The sequence below is a fragment of the Urocampus carinirostris genome, chromosome 20 (assembly GCF_059441175.1).
Source record: "Urocampus carinirostris isolate Australia breed hairy pipefish chromosome 20, RoL_Ucar_1.0, whole genome shotgun sequence".
Lineage (NCBI taxonomy): Eukaryota > Metazoa > Chordata > Actinopteri > Syngnathiformes > Syngnathidae > Urocampus > Urocampus carinirostris.
Genome location: NC_142368.1, coordinates 23,858,854 through 23,881,113, shown reverse-complemented (window position 1 = coordinate 23,881,113; position 22,260 = coordinate 23,858,854). Strand labels below are relative to the sequence as shown.

General features: G+C 38.6%; 2 protein-coding genes and 1 long non-coding RNA gene across 3 annotated transcripts in view; 1 reads left to right on the top strand and 2 right to left on the bottom strand.

Moving 5' to 3' along the window:
- fdft1 (farnesyl-diphosphate farnesyltransferase 1) overlaps positions 1 to 1,325 on the bottom strand; it is a 12,213-nt gene extending 10,888 nt beyond the window's left edge. The window contains exon 1 of the mRNA XM_088324422.1: positions 1,063 to 1,325. Coding sequence (XP_088180548.1) covers positions 1,063 to 1,161 — 99 coding nt within the window. The 5' untranslated portion in view covers positions 1,162 to 1,325. The remainder of the gene's footprint in view (positions 1 to 1,062) is intronic.
- The window catches only part of LOC148346666 (uncharacterized), a 17,441-nt gene extending 2,173 nt beyond the window's left edge, over positions 1 to 15,268 (top strand). The window contains exons 2-3 of the long non-coding RNA XR_015848196.1: positions 4,284 to 4,361; positions 14,843 to 15,268. This is a non-coding gene — a long non-coding RNA (uncharacterized LOC148346666). The remainder of the gene's footprint in view (positions 1 to 4,283; positions 4,362 to 14,842) is intronic.
- On the bottom strand, positions 5,315 to 22,260 carry gata4 (GATA binding protein 4). Its single transcript, XM_088324423.1, has 6 exons — positions 21,579 to 22,260; positions 18,033 to 18,199; positions 13,517 to 13,642; positions 13,315 to 13,396; positions 13,076 to 13,233; positions 5,315 to 10,742 (listed from the first exon to the last, which is right to left on the bottom strand). The coding sequence occupies exons 1-6, from the start codon at positions 22,102 to 22,104 to the stop codon at positions 10,617 to 10,619; spliced, it is 1,185 nt and encodes a 394-aa protein (XP_088180549.1). The 5' UTR covers positions 22,105 to 22,260; the 3' UTR covers positions 5,315 to 10,616.

The window sequence follows — 22,260 nt, the reverse complement described above, 5'->3', positions numbered from 1 at the left end:
AAACTGCTGAATAATCACATTATGAATATTATTAATGCAATTTGTATGTAAATTATTTCTGTGCTGACCGTCTGCAGATGCAAATTGAGGCACGCAATTCTCTTGCCTCATGGCAGAGGGCAATAGTGAGACAAATAATTCTGATTTGGCACCAGTGATTCTGCAGTTAGGGGAGGCAGGTGGGACACGGGCTGTTATCATCGAAATATAAATTAGAAAATAAATTAAATTGTTATATTCAATCAATGTTTATGTTATTTCTCATTTAACTTCATAAATTTGGGATTTGAATTGCCGATTTACCACACACGCCAACTTCAAACAATAGAATTTGTGACAGTATAACAAATCTATCAGCAAGTCAAGTATCCAGTCATTTTTTTCTGCTGTGCTCTTTTTTCAAATCAGAGGTATACCTTTGCCTATCTTGATACTTTTCTAGACTTCATTTGTACGTTAAGGCAAGACAATAAAACTCTTTTAATGCTACTGTTCATATATTGCTTTATTTCTCTGCCTATCAAATGATGAATACGAAGTAGGTACATTTTTTGTAAACCTGACTGCCTTACTCGACATGAACCTCGCTGCACGTCACTTAACCCAACTTTAATTTCTATTCATAACTTTTGTTTTATTCAATTATATTTCATTCCTATTTGATTGGTAACAGTAGTTTATTATTTCAAATGACATATCGTGCAATACATTTGACAAAACCATGAATTCGGCTGCCATCTAGTGGCAAACCACTTTAATAGCACAAACCTGTGGCTCCTTTTAGAATCCACTAAACTCTTTGTAATTGTGGGTCCAGAGTGGATCATGCAGTCTAGATGTCATTATACCGTTAATCATTTCTAAATCTCATTCAGCTCATAATTATATAGTTACGTTTAGAATAGTTTGTGTTGATTCCTGACAGGATGACATTGGTATCAAGATGACGGAAACAGCAGTGAGAGTTATTATATAGTATTGAATCCAACATCTATGTAGAAACTATAAATAATGATGTATTTTTCTCCTTTTGGGTGACACGTTGTGTTCATTTTTACTCACGTAATCCAATTTGGGCATGACAGCTCGGCAGCCTCCCATTTTAAATTTGAAAAGGTTGTAAATCTCCTCGGGGTGCCCAAGAGACATAAAGACGTCCATGTCGCCTTTTTAATCGTGCAATAAAGTGCGTGGAAAAAGACGCACGTGAGGGATCTCCATTCACAATCGGGAAATAAATAAAAAATAGGTGAAGCTATATGAGAACACAAGCCTGCACTTTTCCTGTCTCCCGGCTGGGGCCAGATCAACTCACGCCTCCCATTGGCTGGCGGTGAATGGGCTCAGGGTGGCTGTGGCCAATGAAAGAACGGAGAAACTGGTGTGACGTCCCGCCTACACCGACATCACCATGGCTCGGATTGTCATTGGCTCTTGTTTCACAGTCGTCATCACAGGTGTAATCCACACCATTAATCGTTGAATCTCGTTATAATGAGCTGTAAATGGAGAGAATATTGATACGCAGAGCTTTGACTGGTTCAGATAGAAACATCCCTATTATTAGTTGGGGCTGGGTTCGCAAGGCACAACCCATTTCCCATTAGTGCTGTAAGCACAGTGGCAAATTGAATTGGCCCGTACAAATTAAATAGACCTATTTAAATTGAATGAGCCATTCAATTTGAATGGGCCAATACAAAATGTTATTACACGATGTTATTACTATGTTATTACAATAGCTGTGATTTTAGACTGTCCATGAAGGCCTCTCCTTATCGCTAACGACATCATGCCAATGACTACTGTTTGCATGATAATGGAGTAGTTTATATAAAAGAACCAAGTTTAAAAGAACAGATAGATCTCACTTAAGTTTGACGACTTCATGCTAGCAATTACATGCTATTGACCTTATGCTAACAACTTCATGCTAACGGTTACATGATAACATCTGCCAGATCCAGCCCCAACTCTCACATTTGCCGAGGGAATTGTCTAGTCATCATATTAAAATACCATGATATTTGAAAGGGACCTCACTTTATTAATCATGGAACCTAGTTAAAATGAGCTTCAAATGTACAGTGAACTTGTATACAAAGTCTTCAAGACTTTGGAAGTAACATCACACTATTAATCGTTGAATCCTGTTAAAACCCCACTGTGTAATATTTGGCCACTAGATGGCACTGTATTGTCTAATGCTAACAAAAACCAGTGCCGATATGCACAGCGTAGCAGCAAGATGCTAGACAAACATGGTGGCGACTTCTAGAAAGGCATTCCACTATGAAAAAGAAATACAAATATTTTCAACCTATGATATTTTTATAAACATTAAAAGTGATTCCTCATTTGAAAATTTAAGCCTTCAATCATCACTTTAATCCAGGAGATAGCAGAAAGTAACACGTTTTGCATTTATTTATTAGACGCGCTCAAATAAACTCTTCTTTTTTCATCTCTTTGGGGGTTTAATCCGCCCCAAACAGGCCTGATAAAAGTAAGATAAAAGTAGGTGCCATGGAAAATAAACCATAAGGGTTATTCAAAAATTATTTAAATTTGAACTTTTTAAGAACACCTCAAACTACACACCTCACCTTTAACATTAGTGTGATGGTTCATGTATTTTTGCCTAGTATTCAAATCAATGTTTTTTTTTTTTTTACTAAATGAACGTTTTTTTCGTCCCACTAGAGCCATTAAATATTACACACTGTCCCTTTAAAACGAGCTCCAGTGTAAAAGGACAGTGTATTTATTGACCCTTTGCTTGTGACATAACGTTGCCTTCCCTGGCTGAATGAGAGCCATGACGGACGGCAAGGACCACTTAAGGTCACGGCAGTTAAAAAGGCAGTTGAGTTGAAACAAATACCTATAACCACGACAGAATAATGTAACCACCACTCTCTACCTGGTGATTAATCCCTGAGTGGTTGGCAAGCTTCCAGACGTTTCTAAGCTTTTAGATCAGCACCGGTGTATGGAGATACTCCATTTACAATATAGTGGTACAGATCCTGTGAAGTCAGGCTGATTGGACGGTATATTCAGATATGTGAATATGTTAGGAGGAAGACTGTATGGCTCGGTAGCTGGCATTGCTAATGCTGTCCTCAGTATCCCTAAACAGAGAACCATCTCATCCGACCACTGCACAATATTCGTTTGACTAGTCATTGCAAAGGGTGTTGAATAGTATACATTTTCCATTGTTGTCTACTGTTTACTACGTGTTACTACCATCCGTCATGGTGTCGTCACGTGGTTAGGTCATGTGTATGCAAAAGGTCAATACGCAAAACTTTGATTGGTTCACATGTAGGAACAATGGGAAGGTCCCTTTTAACATAATAATAAAATATGATATTTAAAAGTGACGACACACTATTAATTGTTTAATCTCATTGAAATGAGTTGCATATGTACAGTGCATTTACAAAGTTTTGATTGGTTCCCAAGCGATAGGAACGTCCATTTTTAATATTGTGATCATAAATTTTAATATTCAAAAGCATTTACACATTAATGACGACCGTGTAAACTATGGATGTGCATAATTATTTTTGGAAAATACATCCAGTACAAACAAAATATAGCAAACAATGATATTTATTTTGAATATATAACCTATTTGTTTAAAGTTTGTTGTTTTATGACGCTGTCAAAGCAATTAAAATATGGATGCAGTAATTGATGCAGGTAAATATTATCAGGAAAAATTAAACAAAGTTGTATTAGAAAAATGATCAAAGTATCTGTTTAAAAACAAAATCCCGTTACATAACATGATCAAATAAAATGACTGTAGTTTGTCTTTTATACAATTATTGAGAGGCCTGTCTAGAGGTCATCTCTGTAGAATGGGATCATGCTTTACACTGAAGAACAACAGCGACCAGAGGATAAAGGTGCTGTATCTGAGTCAATCAAAAGGCTTCTCCTGCTACTGGTAACCATAGAAATCATTACCGTTCCATGTGGGGGAGCAAAAAAATACCCAAAGAAACAGCCAAGAGAGGGATGGGTGCTGCCAGGCTGTGGAAGTGGTGCCCCGAAGACTCTGGTGGTTATGGGATCCGTGAACTAATGTTAAAAGAAACACCTTACTGCCACCTTGTGATGTTTTAAGGTATTTATAAACCCTGACAGGTTGTTTAGGTGCTATTCTTATTCATGTCAACGTTTATAGCTGTGACATTGTTGCTTGGAGTGGTCAAAAATATAATGGAAAAGAAATGTTAAAGTGACAGTATGAATTACTTGACTTCTAGATGTCACTGCATTGTGTTGTGAAACCAAAAAGAAGTGCTAGAAGCCACAAGGAAGAAGACAAACTACGGAGACTCAAGGTGACCAAAACACACGATTTTCATTTTTTGCCCAGCCTTTTTGTTGTATTTGGTTACCCATAGCAGCAAGATAGCAGACAAATTTGTAAGCTCCCTCTTGGTGAGGCTCATGTTATGTAACATGAATTCTAACTTCTCGACAAACACACATTCAAAAAAAGCATATTTATATGATAGTTTATGTGTTTTCTCATACCATTTAAATCAGGGGCGTCCAAACTTTTCAGAAAGTGCTCCACTTTTGGTAAGTATTGTGAGAGGGTCGACTATTCAGCCATTAATACTTACACTTACAACATGCATGACAAGATTATTGGACACTATAAATTGTCCGTCGCAATCTTGTAGCTCGCCTTTGTAGCATTTTCATTTGACTCGCGGAGTCTCATAAAAAACGCTGCTGTGCCCTTTAAACAGCTTCCAGTTGCTTGACCTTTTCACGTTTGTTTCTAGTTAGCTTTTTGTAGTCAGCATGTTTTGTTTGGCAGTGCCTCTTAATGATTTTATGAAAACAGCCGCGGTTTCTTGGCAAATTAAGCAGACGCATTATTTTTGGATTTCGGTGAAAAAAATACTCCAACTTGTCCTGCACGCATTCAAAGTCACCATGTCGGAAATGGGGTGGGCTAAAATCCACACAGAAAGCCAGGGGCTACTGCCCTCATCTGGTGAAATGTCATCACAGGCCGTAAGTGGCCCCCAGGCTGGACTCTGGACTAGCCTGGCCTACTGCCATAATCTTGTATATTTATATATTTTTGGTAATAATTTATTTTATACTGTGGTTAACATTACTGGCAGGCCAGATATGAATCATTTTAGAATAACTGCCTTCAGGATGGACGTGGCCGATTAAAATCATTGTTTTTTTTTTCTTTTATATGAATGAAGTTTGTATTTACCACTGGAAAGCAATAAATAGGACACATTGTCCCTTTAAAAATAAAAACAACTTGAGTCACCTTCACTTTATTGAATATGAATGACAAAGACAAAGGTAGAATAGGTAGTGTCATGTTGGTGCAACCAATTGCATCTTCTTGGTTTCTGCAATACAGCCCACTTGTGGTATTTTCTTGCATATATTATATATTACAGTAGGGAAAATAATTATTTGAACACCCTGCTATTTTGCTATTTCACTCACTTAGAAATCATGGAGGGGTCTGAAATTTTTATTGAAGGTGCATGTCCGCTGAGAGAGATAAACCAAAAAGAAATATACAGAAATCACAATGCCTGATATTTTTAACGATTTATTTTTTGTGATACAACTGCAAATAGGTATTTGAACACCTGTGTATCATCTAGAATTCTGACCCTGAAAGACTTGTTAGTCCGCCCATTAGAAGTCCATCTGCACTCCATGTATCATCCTGAATCAGATGCACCTGTTTGAGGTTGGTAGCTGCATAAAGACACCTGTCCAGCCCATACAATCAGTAAGACTTTAACTTCTACCATGGTGACGACCAAAGAGCTGTCCAAAGACACCAGAGACAAAATTGTACACCTCCATTAGGCTGGAAAGAACTACGGAGCAATTGCCAAGCAGCTTGGTGAAAAAAGGTCCACTTTTGGAGCAATAGTTAGGAAAATGGAAAAAGCTAAACATGACGGTCAATCTCAATCAGATTAGAGCCCCATGCAAGTTATCACCTCGTGGGGTCTCAATGATTCTAAGAAAGGTGAGGAATCAGCCCAGAACTACACGATGACATGAAAAGATCTGGGTCCACCGTTTCCAAGGTTATTGTAGGTAATACACCAAGACGTCATGATTTCAAGTCATGCATGGCACTAAAGGTTACCCTGCTTAAACCAGCACATGTCAAGGCCCATCTTAAGTTCACATATGTCCATTTGGATGATACAGAGGAGTCATGGGAGAAAGTTTTGTAGTCAAATGAGACCAAAATAGAACTTTTTGGTCAAGATTCCACTCAGCGTGCTTGGAGGATGAAGAACGAAGAGTACAATCTGAAGAACACCATCCCTATGTCGAAGCATGTGGGTGGTAGCATCATACTTTGGGGGTATTTTTCTGCTTACAGGATAAGTGCACTGCATTGAAGAGAGGATGACTACTCTGAGATTTTGGGGAACAACCTCCTTCCCTCAGTCAGAGCATTGAAGATGGGTTGTGGCAGGGTCTTCTAACACGACAATGACCCAAAGCACACAGCCAAGAAAATCAAGGAATGGTTCGGTAAGAAGCGTATCAATGTTGTAGCATGGCCCAGCCAGTCTCCAGACCTGAACCCAATCGAAAATCTTTGGAGGGAGCTCGAACTCAGCGTTCCTTAGCGACAGCCTAGAAACCTGACTTAATTTAGAGAAGATCTGTGTGGAGGAGTGGGTCAAGATCCCTCCTGCAGTGTGTGCAAACCTGGTGAAAGAATACAGGAAATGTTTGACCTCTGTAATAGCAAACAAAGGCTACTGTGCCAAATATTAACATTCATTTTCTCAGGTGTTCAAATACTTATTTACAGCTATGTCCCACAAATAAATCGTTAAAAAATCATGCATTGTGATTTGTGGATATTTGTTTTTAGTTTATCTCTCTCACAGTGGACATGAGCCTACAATAAAGATTTCAGACCCCTCCATGATATACAGGTATAAGTGGGAGAAACAGCATAATAGCAGGGTGTTCAAATACTTATTTTCTTTACTGTATATACTGGACTGTCTCAGAAAATTTGAATATTGAGATAAAGTTCTTTATTTTCTGTAATGCAATTAAAAAAACAAAAATGTCATACATTCTGGATTCATTACACATCAACTGAACTATTTCAAGCCTTTTATTATTTTAATATTGCTGAATTTGGCTTACAGCTTAAGAAAACTCAAAAATCCTATCTCAAAATATTAGAATATCATGAAAAAGTATACAAGTAGGCTATTCAACTAATCACCTGAATCATCTAATTAACTCGAAACACCTTGCGAGGTTTCCTGAGCCTTAAAAACACTCAGCTTGGTTCAGTAAACTTAATCACAAGTATGGGGAAGACTGCTGATCTGACTGCTGTCCAGAGGACCATCATTGATACCCTCCATCAGGAGGGTAAGACAGAGTGCAGTTTCAAAGCATATCCACAAAAAGTCTGTTGGAAGGGAAAAATGTGGCCGGAAACGCTGCACAACCAAGAAAGATGACCGCAGCCTTAACAAAATTGTGAAGAAGAGCCGCTTTCAGAATTTGGGGGAGCTTCAAAGACAGTGGGCTGAAGCTGGAGTCCAGGTATCAAAAGCCACAGTTCACAGACGTGTCCGGGAAATGGGCTACAATAGCCGCATTCCCATGGTCAAGCCACTTCTGAACTCAAGACAACGGAAGAAGCGTCTGACTTGGGCTATGGAGAAGAAGCACTGGACAGTTGCAGAGTGGTCCAAAGTCCTCTTTTCAGACGAAAGCAAGTTTTGCATTTCATTTGGAAGTCAAGGCGCCAGAGTCTGGAGAAAGGCTGGAGAAGAGCAAAATCCAAGTTGCTTGAAATCCAGTGTGAAGTTCCCACAGTCAGCAATGGTTTGGGGAGCCATGTCAGCTGCTGGTGTTGGTCCACTGTGTTTCATCAAGTCCAGAGTAAATGCAACTGTGTACCAAGAGATTTTAGAGCACTACATGCTTCCATCTGCTGAAAAGCTCTATGGAGATGAGTATTTCATTTTCCAGCATGATCTGGCACCTGCCCACAGTGCCAAAACCACCAGTAACTGGTGCACTGACCATGGCATCACTGTCCTTGATTGGCCTGCTAATTCCCCTGACCTGAACCCCATCGAGAATTTGTGGGGTATAGTTAAGAAGAAGATGAAAGACACCAGACCTACAAATGCAAATGAGCTGAAGGCCGCTATCGAAGCATCCTGGGCATCAATAACACCTCAGCAATGCCACAGGCTGATTGCCTCCATGCCACGCCGGATTGATGCAGTAATCCGTGCAAAAGGATTCCCAACCAAGTACTGAGTGCATCAATGGACATTTTCAAATGTTTGATTTAGTTTTGCTGTTATAAAATTATTTATTTTACTTGGTCTGAGGAAGTATTCTAATATTTTGAGATAGGATTTTTGAGTTTTTTTCAGCTGTAAGCCAAAATCAGCAATATTCAAATAATAAAAGGCTTGAAATAGTTCAGTTGATGTGTAATGAATCCAGAATGTATGACATTTTTGTTTTTTTAATTGCATTACAGAAAATAAAGAACTTTATCACAATATTCTAATTTTCTGAGACAGTCCAGTATATATGTACACACACACACACACTGGAGTGGAGATCCCTTGCATACATGTAAATAAATGTTGCTATATAGTCAAATACCACAATTACACTTGCCACAAAAATACTGTACAGTCATTATACACAATGAAACTTTTAGCTTGCTAAACAGACTGATAAGTTACTGATTATGTTGTTATGATGTGGCTATAGAAATAAATACAACATGATGAGAGACAATGCCACCAAAAGGCCCCATTTTAACACCTGCAAATTGGTGCACAGCTCAGTCCATCTTTGCACATAGGTGTAGTTTTCTTTATTTCAGAATCTTAGGAAATACACACAGACAACTCCATTTGCACTGTTGTGGGAGGTAACACAGCTGCTTCGCTTTAACCTACATGCCGATGCAGGAACGGACTCTTTGGAATCTGTGCGGGTAATCGACAAATGCCGACTATCTTAACTCTAAAAAAACTATTTAAAAAGGAATTTTAAAAATTTCAGGGATTTGAAAACTGAAAGACTGTTTATCCTAATATTTAAAATATTTTAAAAAATGACTTTTATTTGGGGGCGAAGCACGGCGGCGCTGTGGTTAGCGCGTGTGCGGCACAGTTCTGAAGTCATGAGATCGAACCTCCTGTGTGGAGTTTGCATGTTCTCTCTGTGCTTGCGTGGGTTTCCTCCGGGCACTCTGGTTTCCTCCCACATTCCAAAAACATGCATGTTAGGTTAATTGGCCAGCCCAAATTGTCCCTAAGTGTGAATGAGCGAGCAAATTGTCTGTCCCAATGATTCAATTTACCGGCATGTTAAAAAATTACCCTTTATTTTGGGGGAAGATTTGATCAGAATCCAACCAATTTTTTAGGCTTAACTTTTAATAAACAAATTAAATTATTTGGGGGGTTTCACATCATATTAATAAAACAAATTGTGGTAAACAACCCAATTCACATAACTTTGGAACCAAATAATATTATTTTTTTGCTATTTTGAAAATGTTACTACTTATCTTGGGTTGTTTTTTGAACCACCCAATTTTAAATGTTATTTATAAAAACAAAACAAAACAAAAAATAAGCTACCATTGGTCAAAATGACTCAAGTTGCGGCTGAACACACTTAATATACACTGTTTTTTGTCAACTGTTTTTGGAGTGTTTCTGACAGATATTCTATTTTTTTCCACAAAACACTTCAGATGAGTTTAACATGCACCTCAATCAAATCAACTAAATTAATGTTAGAACATCTGCGCCAAAACATAACGGGTCTTAAGTTACCAGATTGTTACTAAAATAGTGCTTGAAAATGTAAGCACTTAAAATGTTTTGGTTAAAATGTCTAAAATATAGAATCCTGAAGTTTTGCTGCAGTGTGTGGTTGCTTGAACCGCTTTTGACACCAGATCTGGAGAATATATTTATATATTCATCACTTGTGGTCTTAACCAAAAAAATCCAGAAACTTGGAGGACATAACAATGAAATGATCTGCATTTATATAGCGCTTTTCAAGTCAATGACTTCCCAAAGCGCTTTACATTGTGCTTCACATTTCCCAATAGCGGCCATGATCTGTGCAGCCATGTAAGGCGCTAACCTGCTTATTGGGGTATTGGGGGTTCAGTGTCTTACCCAATGACACTTCGGCAAGTAACACGGACAAACCGGGATTCGAACTGGGATCCCTTAATCCTAAAACGATCGCTCTACCTCCTGAGCTACTGCCGCCACAAGAATATTGCAATTGTTTTGAGTATTTGGAGAAAAATAAAATCCACATAGGACCTTGTAGCTGTACTTGGTCACCTTTAACATGTGCAACGTCGTCTGAGTAGATAAGTCAATACTGACCTGGATATTGACCTCTGATATTGTGTCACATTTTGAACTGGCAATTAAACCTTGTGATTGGATCGAATTCCAAATCAAATGAAAACAGTCTGCACTTGGAAGAACTTTGTCACAGTGCTGCTCGCTGACGCTCCTCTTTTAGTTGTGTTTCATTTAAGCCAAGATAAGGTTGTTCCACGACTCAGCTTTAGAGCCAGGTGACCCGGAGAGACCCCCTGGGGTCATTTTGAGAGCGAGGGTCCCGCCTTGAGCCGTCATGTAAGCAGGCAGGGCAGATATCTAGTGTAAAAAAAGAGAAACAAAAGATGAAATCGATTATGTGCACTATACAGGCTTCCTACACCTTTTTCATCGACAAATTCAAGCACTTTTCAAGCCCTTTCAAAGCCAATTTTCTTCAGTACAGCATCTTGGTCTCTTCGTCTGTCCTCCTGAGCGTGACGCACAGGGGGCAATGACGCTTCACATGATAGCGCCAGACAAATTCCAGCTGCCGTTACCCACGAGGGAAGAAGAAATGCAATGGCAGAGCAAAGCCACCAGAGCAGGTGTGTCAGCGTTATTTTTAGGGAGACTTGATTTATTTTCCATCAAGTCAAGACTGCCGGTAAGCATAGCAACAATTTGAAGCATTTACAAGCATTTCACCCAAAACTCAAGCCCATTTCAAACCTTAAAAACACAATGTTAAAATTCAAGGATTGTCAGAGATTTCTAGCACCTGTACGAACCCCGACTATAAGTCTGGGGTCACAAACCCCCGGGAACACCCGAGTAGCTCGTGGACCGGTCCTGAAAGTATCACACCAGTTATTTGCATAGTGATTTTCTAGGTAATTGGAGTTTTCACTGGCATTGGAATTTGTTGACATGATCAGTGTCTTAAGATATCTGATTAATGCTTCCAAATATTTTCTAAAAGTAGCCTATAATTTATTTATGTAAATAACTCAATCCCCTTATACAAGGCAGATGCTTTGGTGCAGGTGTGTCAAATGTACGTCCAGCAGACCAGATTAGGCCCGCCTATGAGACAATGCTGAGAGAAGCACAAGAGAAAAATCTCCCGCACCATGTCAAACAATGATCTAGATCCTAAACTACACTTTTTATCACCAGTGATTGGAAATTATCGGTTAGCACCTGAATTTAGAAATACAAAGTTAAAAAAACAGCACCCTGGTGTCTTTGCATAAGACTATAGAAGCTTTAGCTCCTTTCTACAGTAGATATGAGATCTAACAGCGAAGCTCCCGGATTCAGGTAAACATTTTCATCAAATAAATGAATGAAAAGCTTGAAAAGACATTTAAATCATTGAATCAGGGGTGTCGAACTTGTTTCACCCCAGGGGTCACATGGCAGAAAATACTCTCCCACTGGGTGTCACAATCACCCGGATCGGGAACACCTGTGTTCAGGATTTGGCGCCAACAGCCAGGACAGCTGATTGGCGCACCCTGTATATTTAAATCCCCAGCTTCCGGTAACACTTTGTTCAATTGTACTCATGCTACCTGTTGCCTTCAGCTCAGTAAGCCTGTACCTCTGACTCTTTGCCTGCTCCCTGTTCTCTTCTGATTGATCTCCGTTGCCGACCCGTTTCCGTAAATCTGCCCTGCCCGTCTGACTCCTGAACTCTTTTCCGAACACTACGATTACGCCTGTCCGCGACCATTCCCGCCAAGCCTTCACCCACCTGTCAAGTTCCGTCAATCCGCCAACCAACGGATCGAAGAATCCCACCTTGTCATTTCCTTCCTTTCAATAAAACCAAGAAACGAGCGCAAGTGATCTCAGTCTTCCTTTTGTCCTGCCTGACACTGGGCTGGACTAGTAAAATAATGGCATAAAAAGATTACGGTATGCACAAAATTAAATCTTAGTGCAGGAAAAAATGTTGACGGGAAGAAAAAAAACAAAACCTCAATATTTTTTTTATATTCGAATCTTACACCCCTGAATCATAATCTTCATTAAATTGTTATCCTCTGAGAGATCCTGAGCCCTAAAGCTAAGGCACATTATTTATGCCAATCATTTACTAGTCCCGTCCCTGAGAGAATATTTATTCTACCATGTAGAATGTGTTTGACATTGCTGCTTTAATGGTTGACTGAGCCTATTGTAACCTTAGTTCTAATAAACACAAGCTGGCAATAACATAGTAATAACATAGTAACAACATACTGTAGTAATAATATGATAACTATAGAAATGCCTATCAAACTGGTAGCCCTGGGTGCTATCAGTACAAAAAAGTAGATTTCGGCTTCAAACTGGTTGGTGGTCCCTGATATGTCAAGTCAAATTTATTTATATAGCCCTTAATCAGAAAAAAATCTCAAAAGGCTGCACAGACCATCACTACAAATTCCCCCCATCTGAAACCTACATGAGGGCAAGTAAAACTAAAAAAAAAACTCAACATGTGGAAAATTAAGAAATCTTGAAAAGAAGAATGAAGAAATCTACCTTCCAGGATGCTACAAGCCAGGAAGCTAGTGCTGTGTGCTGCACACTTACAAGTGGCTCCGGTAATAAACTAGTTACTACTTTGACTTTCTAGTAATGAGCTGCTATTTAACTAGTCATATCATGTAATTTCGTACCTGTGCGTGTGCGCCGTTGTGGGTGTATAAACTGTGAGTCTCTGGTTCTGTCTTGATTTGTCGGGCCTCCTCTGACATGGAAGGGGAGGAGGAGGAGGAAGCGGGGCCTCGGGGAGTGTTGCTCGGCGTCATTGTAGTCCCCTCGTTGCTTAGGTTCCCTATGATGCACCAAATACATGTCACTAAGTTAAATGTAGTTATACGGTGTTCTGATTTCAGAAACATAAATTGAAGCTCACCGGTTTGGCTTTTATTCAGATTCTTTGGTTTGCGTTTGCGGGTCTGGATGCCCTCTTTTTTCATGGCGAGGGGTCGGGGGACCTGTTGGGAAAAAAGGAGCTGTTATACAGTTTGTTACTACATCTTACAACCAAAGACAGATAATTATGTCAAAGATAACTTTTGAGGGGGGGGGGGTTATTTATTATGTGTGGTTTTTACCCCGTGCAATTTCATGTAGAGGCCGCAAGCGTTGCACACAGGCTCCCCCTCTGCGTTTCGTCGCCACAGGGTGGTGGTGGTGGTGTGGCAGTTGGTGCAGGACAGGCCCACCCTCCGGGAGGCCGACTAAAGGACAGTAAACAGTAAAATTGGGTTAGTATTAAATTTGAGGGTTAAGTTACATTAAAAAAACATTGACATTTAGAGTGGATTGATTCCCATACTTTCCAGACTATAAATCACACCTCAAAAACCCAAATTAATTCGTTTTATAATCAGGTGCGCCTTATAGACTGGAGGGGGATTTTTCCCATTGTTTTTATGCAACCGTATTTCTTTTAGTAATTCCAATTTCATGCCCCTTGCAGTGTCTGAAACTCGTGACAAAAAGTTAACAAACACCCGGGCAGACAACTCTGAAAAGTTGCATGCCCAGCCATAAAGTTGCCTGCCCCATTTTTCACAACTTGAAACACAATAACACGACTAATCGCAAAAAAAAAAACATTGTTGCAAAGTATTAAGGATTGATAATAAGAATATATAACAGAACAACACTTTAAAATTAAGTTTATTATAAATCTATTTATAACATTCATTGCATGTATATGACATCGCTGTTTTCCATCTGCCATCAGTATGTACCTGTATTTACTCATCTTCATTCATGCAATGTTTGCGTTGCGTCGTCTGCTACAAGCCACGTCAACTCCTCTTTCCACGATGCTTTTAATGTATATTGCCGTTTTGTAGCGTAAATTTTGTTTAGCTTCTTTTGAATATTTCTTCTGGGGCTTTGGTTTTGGCTTGATTCCTAACCACTTCTCCATTTTTCTTGTGTTCTCTGTGCGTCTACTTTGAAAAATGATATGCAAATGTTAGACCTTACAACCCTCGGGAAAGTCCGGAAGCACAAAGTTATCATTATATCTCTCCTTCCAAACACACGTTAAGAATTTTACCTGAACAGCTTTTTTCCATTTTCGCAACGTTGCAAAAATCTGCCCTATTCTGTCCCAGGCCGATGCGGAGAATATTATTCATGCGTTTGTTATCTCCTGTCTCGATTACTGTAATGTAATGTACTACTCTCCGGTCTCCTGAAGTCCAAAATCAAGAGCTTGCAGCTAATACAAAATACTGCAGCAAGGCTTTTAACTTAAACAAGAAAGTGTGATCACATAATCCCGATTTTAGCTAACATGCATTAGCTCCCTGTCAGCTTAGGATGTGATTTTAAGGTGTTGTTGGTAGTATACAAAATCATGCATGGATTTACTCCCTCATATATTTCAGATTTAATTTACCACTATTTTCCCGGTCCAGGTTTTTGCTCTGAAAATCCTGGTCTACGAGTGATCCCAAGATCTAAGAAGAGATCCCCAGGTTCGAGAGCATTCTCGATTCAGGCTCCGGTAATGCAACATCAGTGGAACTGTTTAAATCAAGGCTTAAAACACACTTCTATTCTATGGCTTATGAATGACCTATATTTCATGTTGACAATATCTGTGTATTGTTTGTTAATGCAACATCCATTGCAACCTGGCCATTCTTGAAAGCGGGATTACCTCATGTGCGGTCCCTCCTCAAGGTTTCTTCATTTTTTTAGTTTTTTTCTTGCCCTCATGTAGGCTTTAGATCAGGGGATGTTGTAATAATAGGCTGTAATTTGCAATAGCTTGTGGTCTGTGCAGTCCTTTGACACTCCTTGTGATTAAGGGCAATACAAATAAAAATGACTTGACTTAGGTTTGTTGGAAACAATTAATTAATTAATTAATTTCAAACTAACTCATAATGAAAATGATTGCCAAATATTTTTAGTCATATTTATTCGGGTATATATACAATTCGGATTAGAATTTTAACTGCTCAAAGGCTAATGATCCCAGATTTTTTACCTTCCTTCATGAAAAAAAGATCATTTACGTGTTGAATCAAAATATAACAGTTGGTGCAACACATAATTTATTTACCGTCAACAACAACAAAAAAATTATCATTACCCAAACGTTTTTAATATCACCCATGAACAAAGCAGGAGTTGAGATAATATTTCAGTTTGAGATCTGAGTATGAATGTAATATATACACACACATATATATATATATACCCATATATATATACATATATACACCCATATATATATATATATACACCCATATATATATATATATATATATACCCATATATATATACCCATATATATATATATATATGCCCATATATATATATATATATATATGCCCATATATATATATATATATATACCCATATATATATATATGCCCATATATATATATGCCCATATATATATATATACCCATATATATATATATATACCCATATATATACCCATATATATATATATATATATATATATATATATATATATATATATATATACACACACATACGCTTGTTTCTTTGTTGTGTTTGTGTCTGTCCACCAAGGAAAAGGGGTAAGGAGTTTAGATATGACCACCTTATTTCACAAGAAGTCAGGTAGATGACCTTAAGTGTGAAAAATGCCCAAAAAAGCTGACTCAGCACTTCTGGTTTTGTTGACTCAGCATTTTTCAGCAAAAAAAGCGCAAGAGGGTGACTGAAAAGTTGTTTTTCAACTAAATTTTCCAAACAATAGACATTGCCAAAATAAAATATTTGGGCTGTTCATACCCCCATTTCAGGATTTTGCCTAAACAACATTAATTATATATATATATATATATATATATATATATATAGTCAAGATATGGCAATGTAGGTATATGGTTCGCTGTCATTCCCTTTTTCGAATTGCTCGTTTTGGTCACCATTTTCCACTTTTCCTTATCATTAACTTTCTTGGGACCCATTATTATAGGCAAAAAAGCCACAAAAACACACTGAAACATACTAAAATGAGATGTGATCTCTCTCAAAGTCAATCGGAGAGGGAAAATTAACTGAACAGAAGGAAGAAATCGGGCTTGAGGGGAAAAGAAGGACATGGTATGGCCGTGGGCCATTAGGTGGCTTTGGTGGCTGTGCCTGTTTTAGCAAACACCCTGATTTCAGTATTTTATGCGTTTTATGGTTCTAAATTTAGCTTATATGTGGGAAAATATGGTGCCTTTTGCTTCTCAACAGGCAATAATAGAATTGTATTGTCTTTGATAATCTAACACAGATTATATTAGCGACAAATCAGAATAATAACCTTTGTTCATGTTTTTAGCATGTATTTAGACATGTATTTGGCCACACAAGTACAAAAATAGTACCGTATTTTCATGACTATAGGGCGCAAAGCCTTTATTTTTTTTGAAAAGCTGAACATCCGCCTTTTAATACATTGCGCCTTATATACTGATCAATAATGAGTCGCAAGGTCTCGCAACTAAAGCAATCATCCACCAACTAGATTTTCCTCCATAGTCGAAATAGTCTGCGGTGTATAATGGGATACACCAATGTGTCAATCATCATTTTAATCGGTCACTATTGGCTAACGTTATTCGGAGGTAAAGGAGGCGGGTCATTTTTTAGTATTTACAGGCTAAAGCGAGGTAAAACAAAGCCTGCAATTGGCCGAAAAAGATGTCAATCACTTTTTGGTTGCTCTACAGCCTGAAGAAAACATTTTTTTGTATTTGTAAACAGTAATTATGGGGCTAAACAGACAGTTAGCAACAAGCAACGTCCATCGATGCAGATGCTTCTCGGCTGATTTTTTCTTTTACTCGTCAGCATTATTAAGTGTTTTGGACTGTGTAAATATTTTACACGGTTGGATTTACTACACTCTCGAAAGTAAGAGGGTGCGTATTATTTTTGAAAGTGATAGCTGCAAAACGACTTTGGTGAGCTACCCAAGCTTTATATTTTCCCAGTATCTTGTTTTAGACTGATCTTGATGTTTCTGTGATGAGTTTATTTTTCAGTTCAATTCAATTCAATTCAATTCAAAGTGTTTATTGTCATATACGCAGTAAAGAACCACGTTTCCCTGGCCAACTAAATTCTTAATTTGCGGTCAACACAGTTGCCAGCGAAAAAGAAACTAGAAATTAATAAATGGTTGGCAGTTCTTGAATCCCAAGTGTTTAAACTGCCGGATGATAGGTGAAATGATGCATTTGAGTGATTGGTGACACCGTGTCTGTACGTGTCCGAGACGTGTATTTGCTTCTTCCCGAGCCGTGGGAATGTTAAGGGGTTAATAAGTTTGACTGAACTATCTGACTGTTTTGTTGACGTTCCCACTGTAGCACCTTATAGTCTGGTGCGCCTTATGTATGGAAAATATATGACAATACTATTTTTGGGAGGTGCACCTTATAACCCGGTGTGCCCCTTAGTCGTAAAAATACGGTAATTTATATTTTCAGCGATAAGAAATCAGGTTTTACAACACAAATAAAAATAAAATATTTTTCCATTTAATTGACAAAATAACACGGATATTATTAAACAGCACAATGGTTGTTTCGAATAATTTGGAAGAAAAAAAAATACTGTAGCGCCCACCAGTCGCCTCTGGGGCTTGATGAGGGGTCTGTTGATGCCGTTCATCTTGTGGTAGAGGCCACAGGCATTGCACAAGTAGTGGCCGGTGCCGTCTCGCCTCCACAGCGGCGTGGACATGGCCCCGCAGTTGACGCACTCTCGGCCCTCAGCAAAGTCATCGAAAAGGTCTGGAGAATTGGACACAAAATAAAATAAAATGTATTTGTTAAAGCACATTTCAATTGTCACTCAATGTGCTTTATAAAAAAAAAAATCACGGTACAAAAAGACAATAAAATCCCCTTTTTTATCTCTACCCAAAACCAAAACACGTAATACACAGACTTAAAGAATGGGTAAAATACAATAGAAGCAAAATAAATTGTAATTGAAATAAAACATAATTATGACAAGGCAAAGACAAAGTATGTTAGGAAAGGGAACCGAGGGAGGTTTATCCACATTGACGGGGTGTGGTTCAATGCTTGAAAATGTTGAGGCCGTCTGCTGCAATCCCTACCAGTTTGTCCAATGATTTTACAAATCAATGCTTGCAAGCCCCTATTTTTTTCAATGGAGTTGTACAAATCACAACATAGAGGAAAAGGTTCCCAATTTACCTATTGACCTAGTTTTATTTCCACAAAATCACAACCACCGGTTTTTGAACAAGTTGTATATACTTTTTACAACCCCTGTATGTGTGGTCAAATTCACAATGTCCCCGTTTTGACATATTCAGTGCCATTGGCGGCAATAGATGTCACAATATAGATTCAAGGCTCGTACAACTTTTTTTGGGCAAATTCAAGCACTTTCAAGACAATTTTTTCAAAATTTTCAGTACACTCAAAGGAAAAAAATCCAGCACCGATCAAAGAATGTTTTTTTTGTCGACTGATGACTAAAATGAAGTCGCTATCTTGCTACTTTGTGCTATTTTCAGCTGTTCCTATCTATGATCTATGATTGTCTATAATTGTGTGACAATGGACTGTATGAACTGACATGAATTCTGGCGTTCTGCTTCCACAGTGCACGTGCAGCCTGATTAATTATTGAGTTCAATATGGAAGACAAAAAAGAAGGAAAGTGACGCTTCACATGACAAAGCAATAATGACAAGCTACCATAGCAGGCATGTCGGTGTGATTTTCACGCACTTCTTAATAATGGCCATTGACGGCTACAAACATCAAGATGTTGATTACTTTCAGTGCCATTGACGGCTAGGGAAGTCAAAACTAATTTTTTTCTTTTTACGAGACTGACAATAATTAAAAGGGTGTGCAGACTTTTTATATATTGTAAAATCCAAAACTTCCTACCTGAAAACATCCTGTGCCAATGATGGCTTTAGTGCCATTGACGGCTATGGACACTGAATTAAACATACATTTTAAAGCTTTAACACATGCAAAATAGGGATGCACGTTTTGGTGTGAAAAAAAGAGAATGTGCAGACTTTTAATATCTTACACGTGTATCGTAAATTTCACAACATCTTACCCAAACACATTATGTGCCAATATCGGCTATGGGCCTCATTACATTGATTACATTTAGTGCCATTGACGGTTATGGACGTCAAACTTTTGTTTTCCCTTTAACTAAGCTGACACTGAACTGAAAATAAATGACATTTCCGAATACGTGAAATTGTGTTGCACATTTTGGTGTGAAAAAAATGTGGCACAAATAATCAGATCTTTATATTGGAAATAACTTGGGTCATTCAGTCCTTTTTTAAGCACCATGGTGACGAGTGAAGGCCTCTTATCGTAGTTTTGATGACATTTGTTATTGTTATAATTTTTTTTCTAACCAAAACATAAAAAGATTGTTTTTTAAATATAGATTAGGTTCTAGAAGATGAATCAACCTTTAACCCCTAAATGTGAGTCTGGTGGATGTGTGCACACCGGCAGCAAAAGCAGCAGGAGGTGCAGGCCCCACTGCTTATCTGCGCACCCCCCTCCCCCCAAAACAGATCAAGAGAAGGGCTGGAAATAGAGACGCTAAATAATCTTTGTCACATTTCAAGACTCTGAGTCTCGCTCATTTTTCTTCAAATCAGATCACCTGCAAAGCACTTAGTCAGGCCTTACCAGATTAACAAGCACAACGTAAATCCAAACTAATGTTCAAAATCATTTTTTTTAACTACGCTGTCCAATATCAATCTTGCGATACTAGATCACATCCAAGGCCGAGAGCAAAACAAAGAGAAGCGGAGGAAGCTAACCTTGAGTGCGGAAGCTAATGTAGCCAACACATCAACGCCAGACAATACACTTGTTGTGCTAATGTGTCATGTAGAAATGTCAGCGTGTCTCCTTATCAGACCGTCCATTTACAAAATAACACCACTTTAGCACCCAGGGAGGCAAAGGTGAAAGAGGGAAAATCAACCGAGAATTTATGGATGTATGACGTCATATAAGAAGGCCGCAATTCCACTGGAGTTATAGATGTGCATGAAATGCAGTTTGAGTACAGTAATAGATTTGCAACTTTCATAAATTGTGATTTAGATAAATGAGCAAGATATTACATGACAGATAAGATTATTTTTTTCTTTGTCTAAACATAACTTATTTTTTTCGTACAAGAAGAAAACTTCAAATACTAATATTTCACTGAAAAAAATAAGTGTGGGCCTTGTAACATTAAGGCATTTTAAGATAGAACACAGAATGAAGACATTAAAATTGTAAAACAATCCTTGAAAGAAGTGTTTAGAATTTTGCTGATGGTTAAAAAGAAGATCTAATTATGTTTTCAAAATTGCGCCTTTTATCCTGCTGAAAATATTTTTTGGCATGTGATGTCTGTTAAGAGAATAATCACTTTAAACAGTTTAAGTAAAAAAAGCAAGATTAAAACACAATAAATGCAGTTCTTTTGTTTTCTTTAACTGTATGTATATTTGTAAATAAGACATCTTAAATGTTTGATTCATAACAGTGTTAGAAAAAAATTATAATAATACAAGAGTTTATTTTCATTAAATTGTGCAAAATCATAAAATAGAAATATTGTTCATACCAAATCAAAATATATTGTTAAAGCTCTTTTCAGCCAATGAATTGGCACTCAGAAATGTGCCTTATTAGAATAACTTAAAATCGAGTTTTAGTTGGAGTTACGTTAAAAAACATTGTGGTGTAGACAGTACATTGTATATTTTGTGTGTGAGTATAAAATATGTATTTGTAACCCCAGGCCTAGAAGCCTGTTTTGATTTCAAATAAATCAAAATTTTATTATCGCCAGAGTATAAGCTTTTTTCTTTGTTTTTCCCATTTATTCTTTCTCTTTTTCTTTGCATTTCTTTCCTTCGTTTTTGTTTCTTTGTTTAATTTTTGCATTCCAATTTTTCGTTATTGTTTGTTTTTTGTTTGATACGCTGTTTCATATTTGTATCTTTCGTTCCTAAAATGTGCATTCTTCTCTTTCGTGTAGTATTCAAAATAAGCCATATTTGTCCCTGAATTTTCATATTTTCTACAGACAAAACTTTTATCTCACATAAAAAACACAAACTAAATCTAAAATCTGGCTTACCTATATTAGGATGTCGTGTGGGGCCCGTAGCGTGACCCGTCTGCAGGCCGTGAAGCACCGGACTCTCGAAGGGAGATGCAGACCACGTCCCTCCCGCGTTGCCGCCCATATAAGCCGGGTAGGGGCTGTGGTAGGACCGGGCGCCGTAGTGCTCTCGCCCGTTGGCGGAGATGCTAAGCGGGCTAGCGTACGAGGCCGCCGCAGCAGCTGCAGCAGCAGCAGCCGCCACCGCCGCTTGCTCCTTGGCCCCGGAGGAGAGAGGAGGGCTCGCGGAGAAGCTAAACCGCGGCGACACGGGGGAGTGATTATACGAGGCCTCGACGCCGGGCTGAGACCAGGCGGAGTGGCCGGAGGTGGGCTGCGACGCGCCGGCCGATTGCAGGTAGGGCAGGCCGGGGATCATTTGCGTGACCGCCCGGGTGGTGGGCACGTACACGGGCGACGTGCAGGCCGATGAGGTACTGTGAAGGAAGCCGCCCTCGTATGAAGGCTGTCCGTGGCTACTGCTCATGATTCCCTGGTACATGTCCTTTCCTGGCAGATGCACATCCGAATGCACTTGTCTCCAAAATTAATTTTTATTTTACATTTAAAAAATATCCCAAAACTCTTCAAATTAGAATTGAATTAGCGCATCACGTCTCCGTGCAAAAACTGCCCCTGCCTGGCTCGACTGCAGCGA

Bases quoted from the DNA above. Each gene is read 5' to 3' on its own strand.
- gata4 (XM_088324423.1), bottom strand. From the start codon at position 22,104: ATGTACCAGGGAATCATGAGCAGTAGCCACGGACAGCCTTCATACGAG. The intron at 18,200-21,578 runs GTAAGCCAGATT...CCAATTCTCCAG, and splicing joins CACACGACATCCTAATATAG to ACCTTTTCGATGACTTTGCT. The intron at 13,643-18,032 runs GTGGGCGCTACA...ACTGTCCTTTAG, and splicing joins TCAAGCCCCAGAGGCGACTG to TCGGCCTCCCGGAGGGTGGG.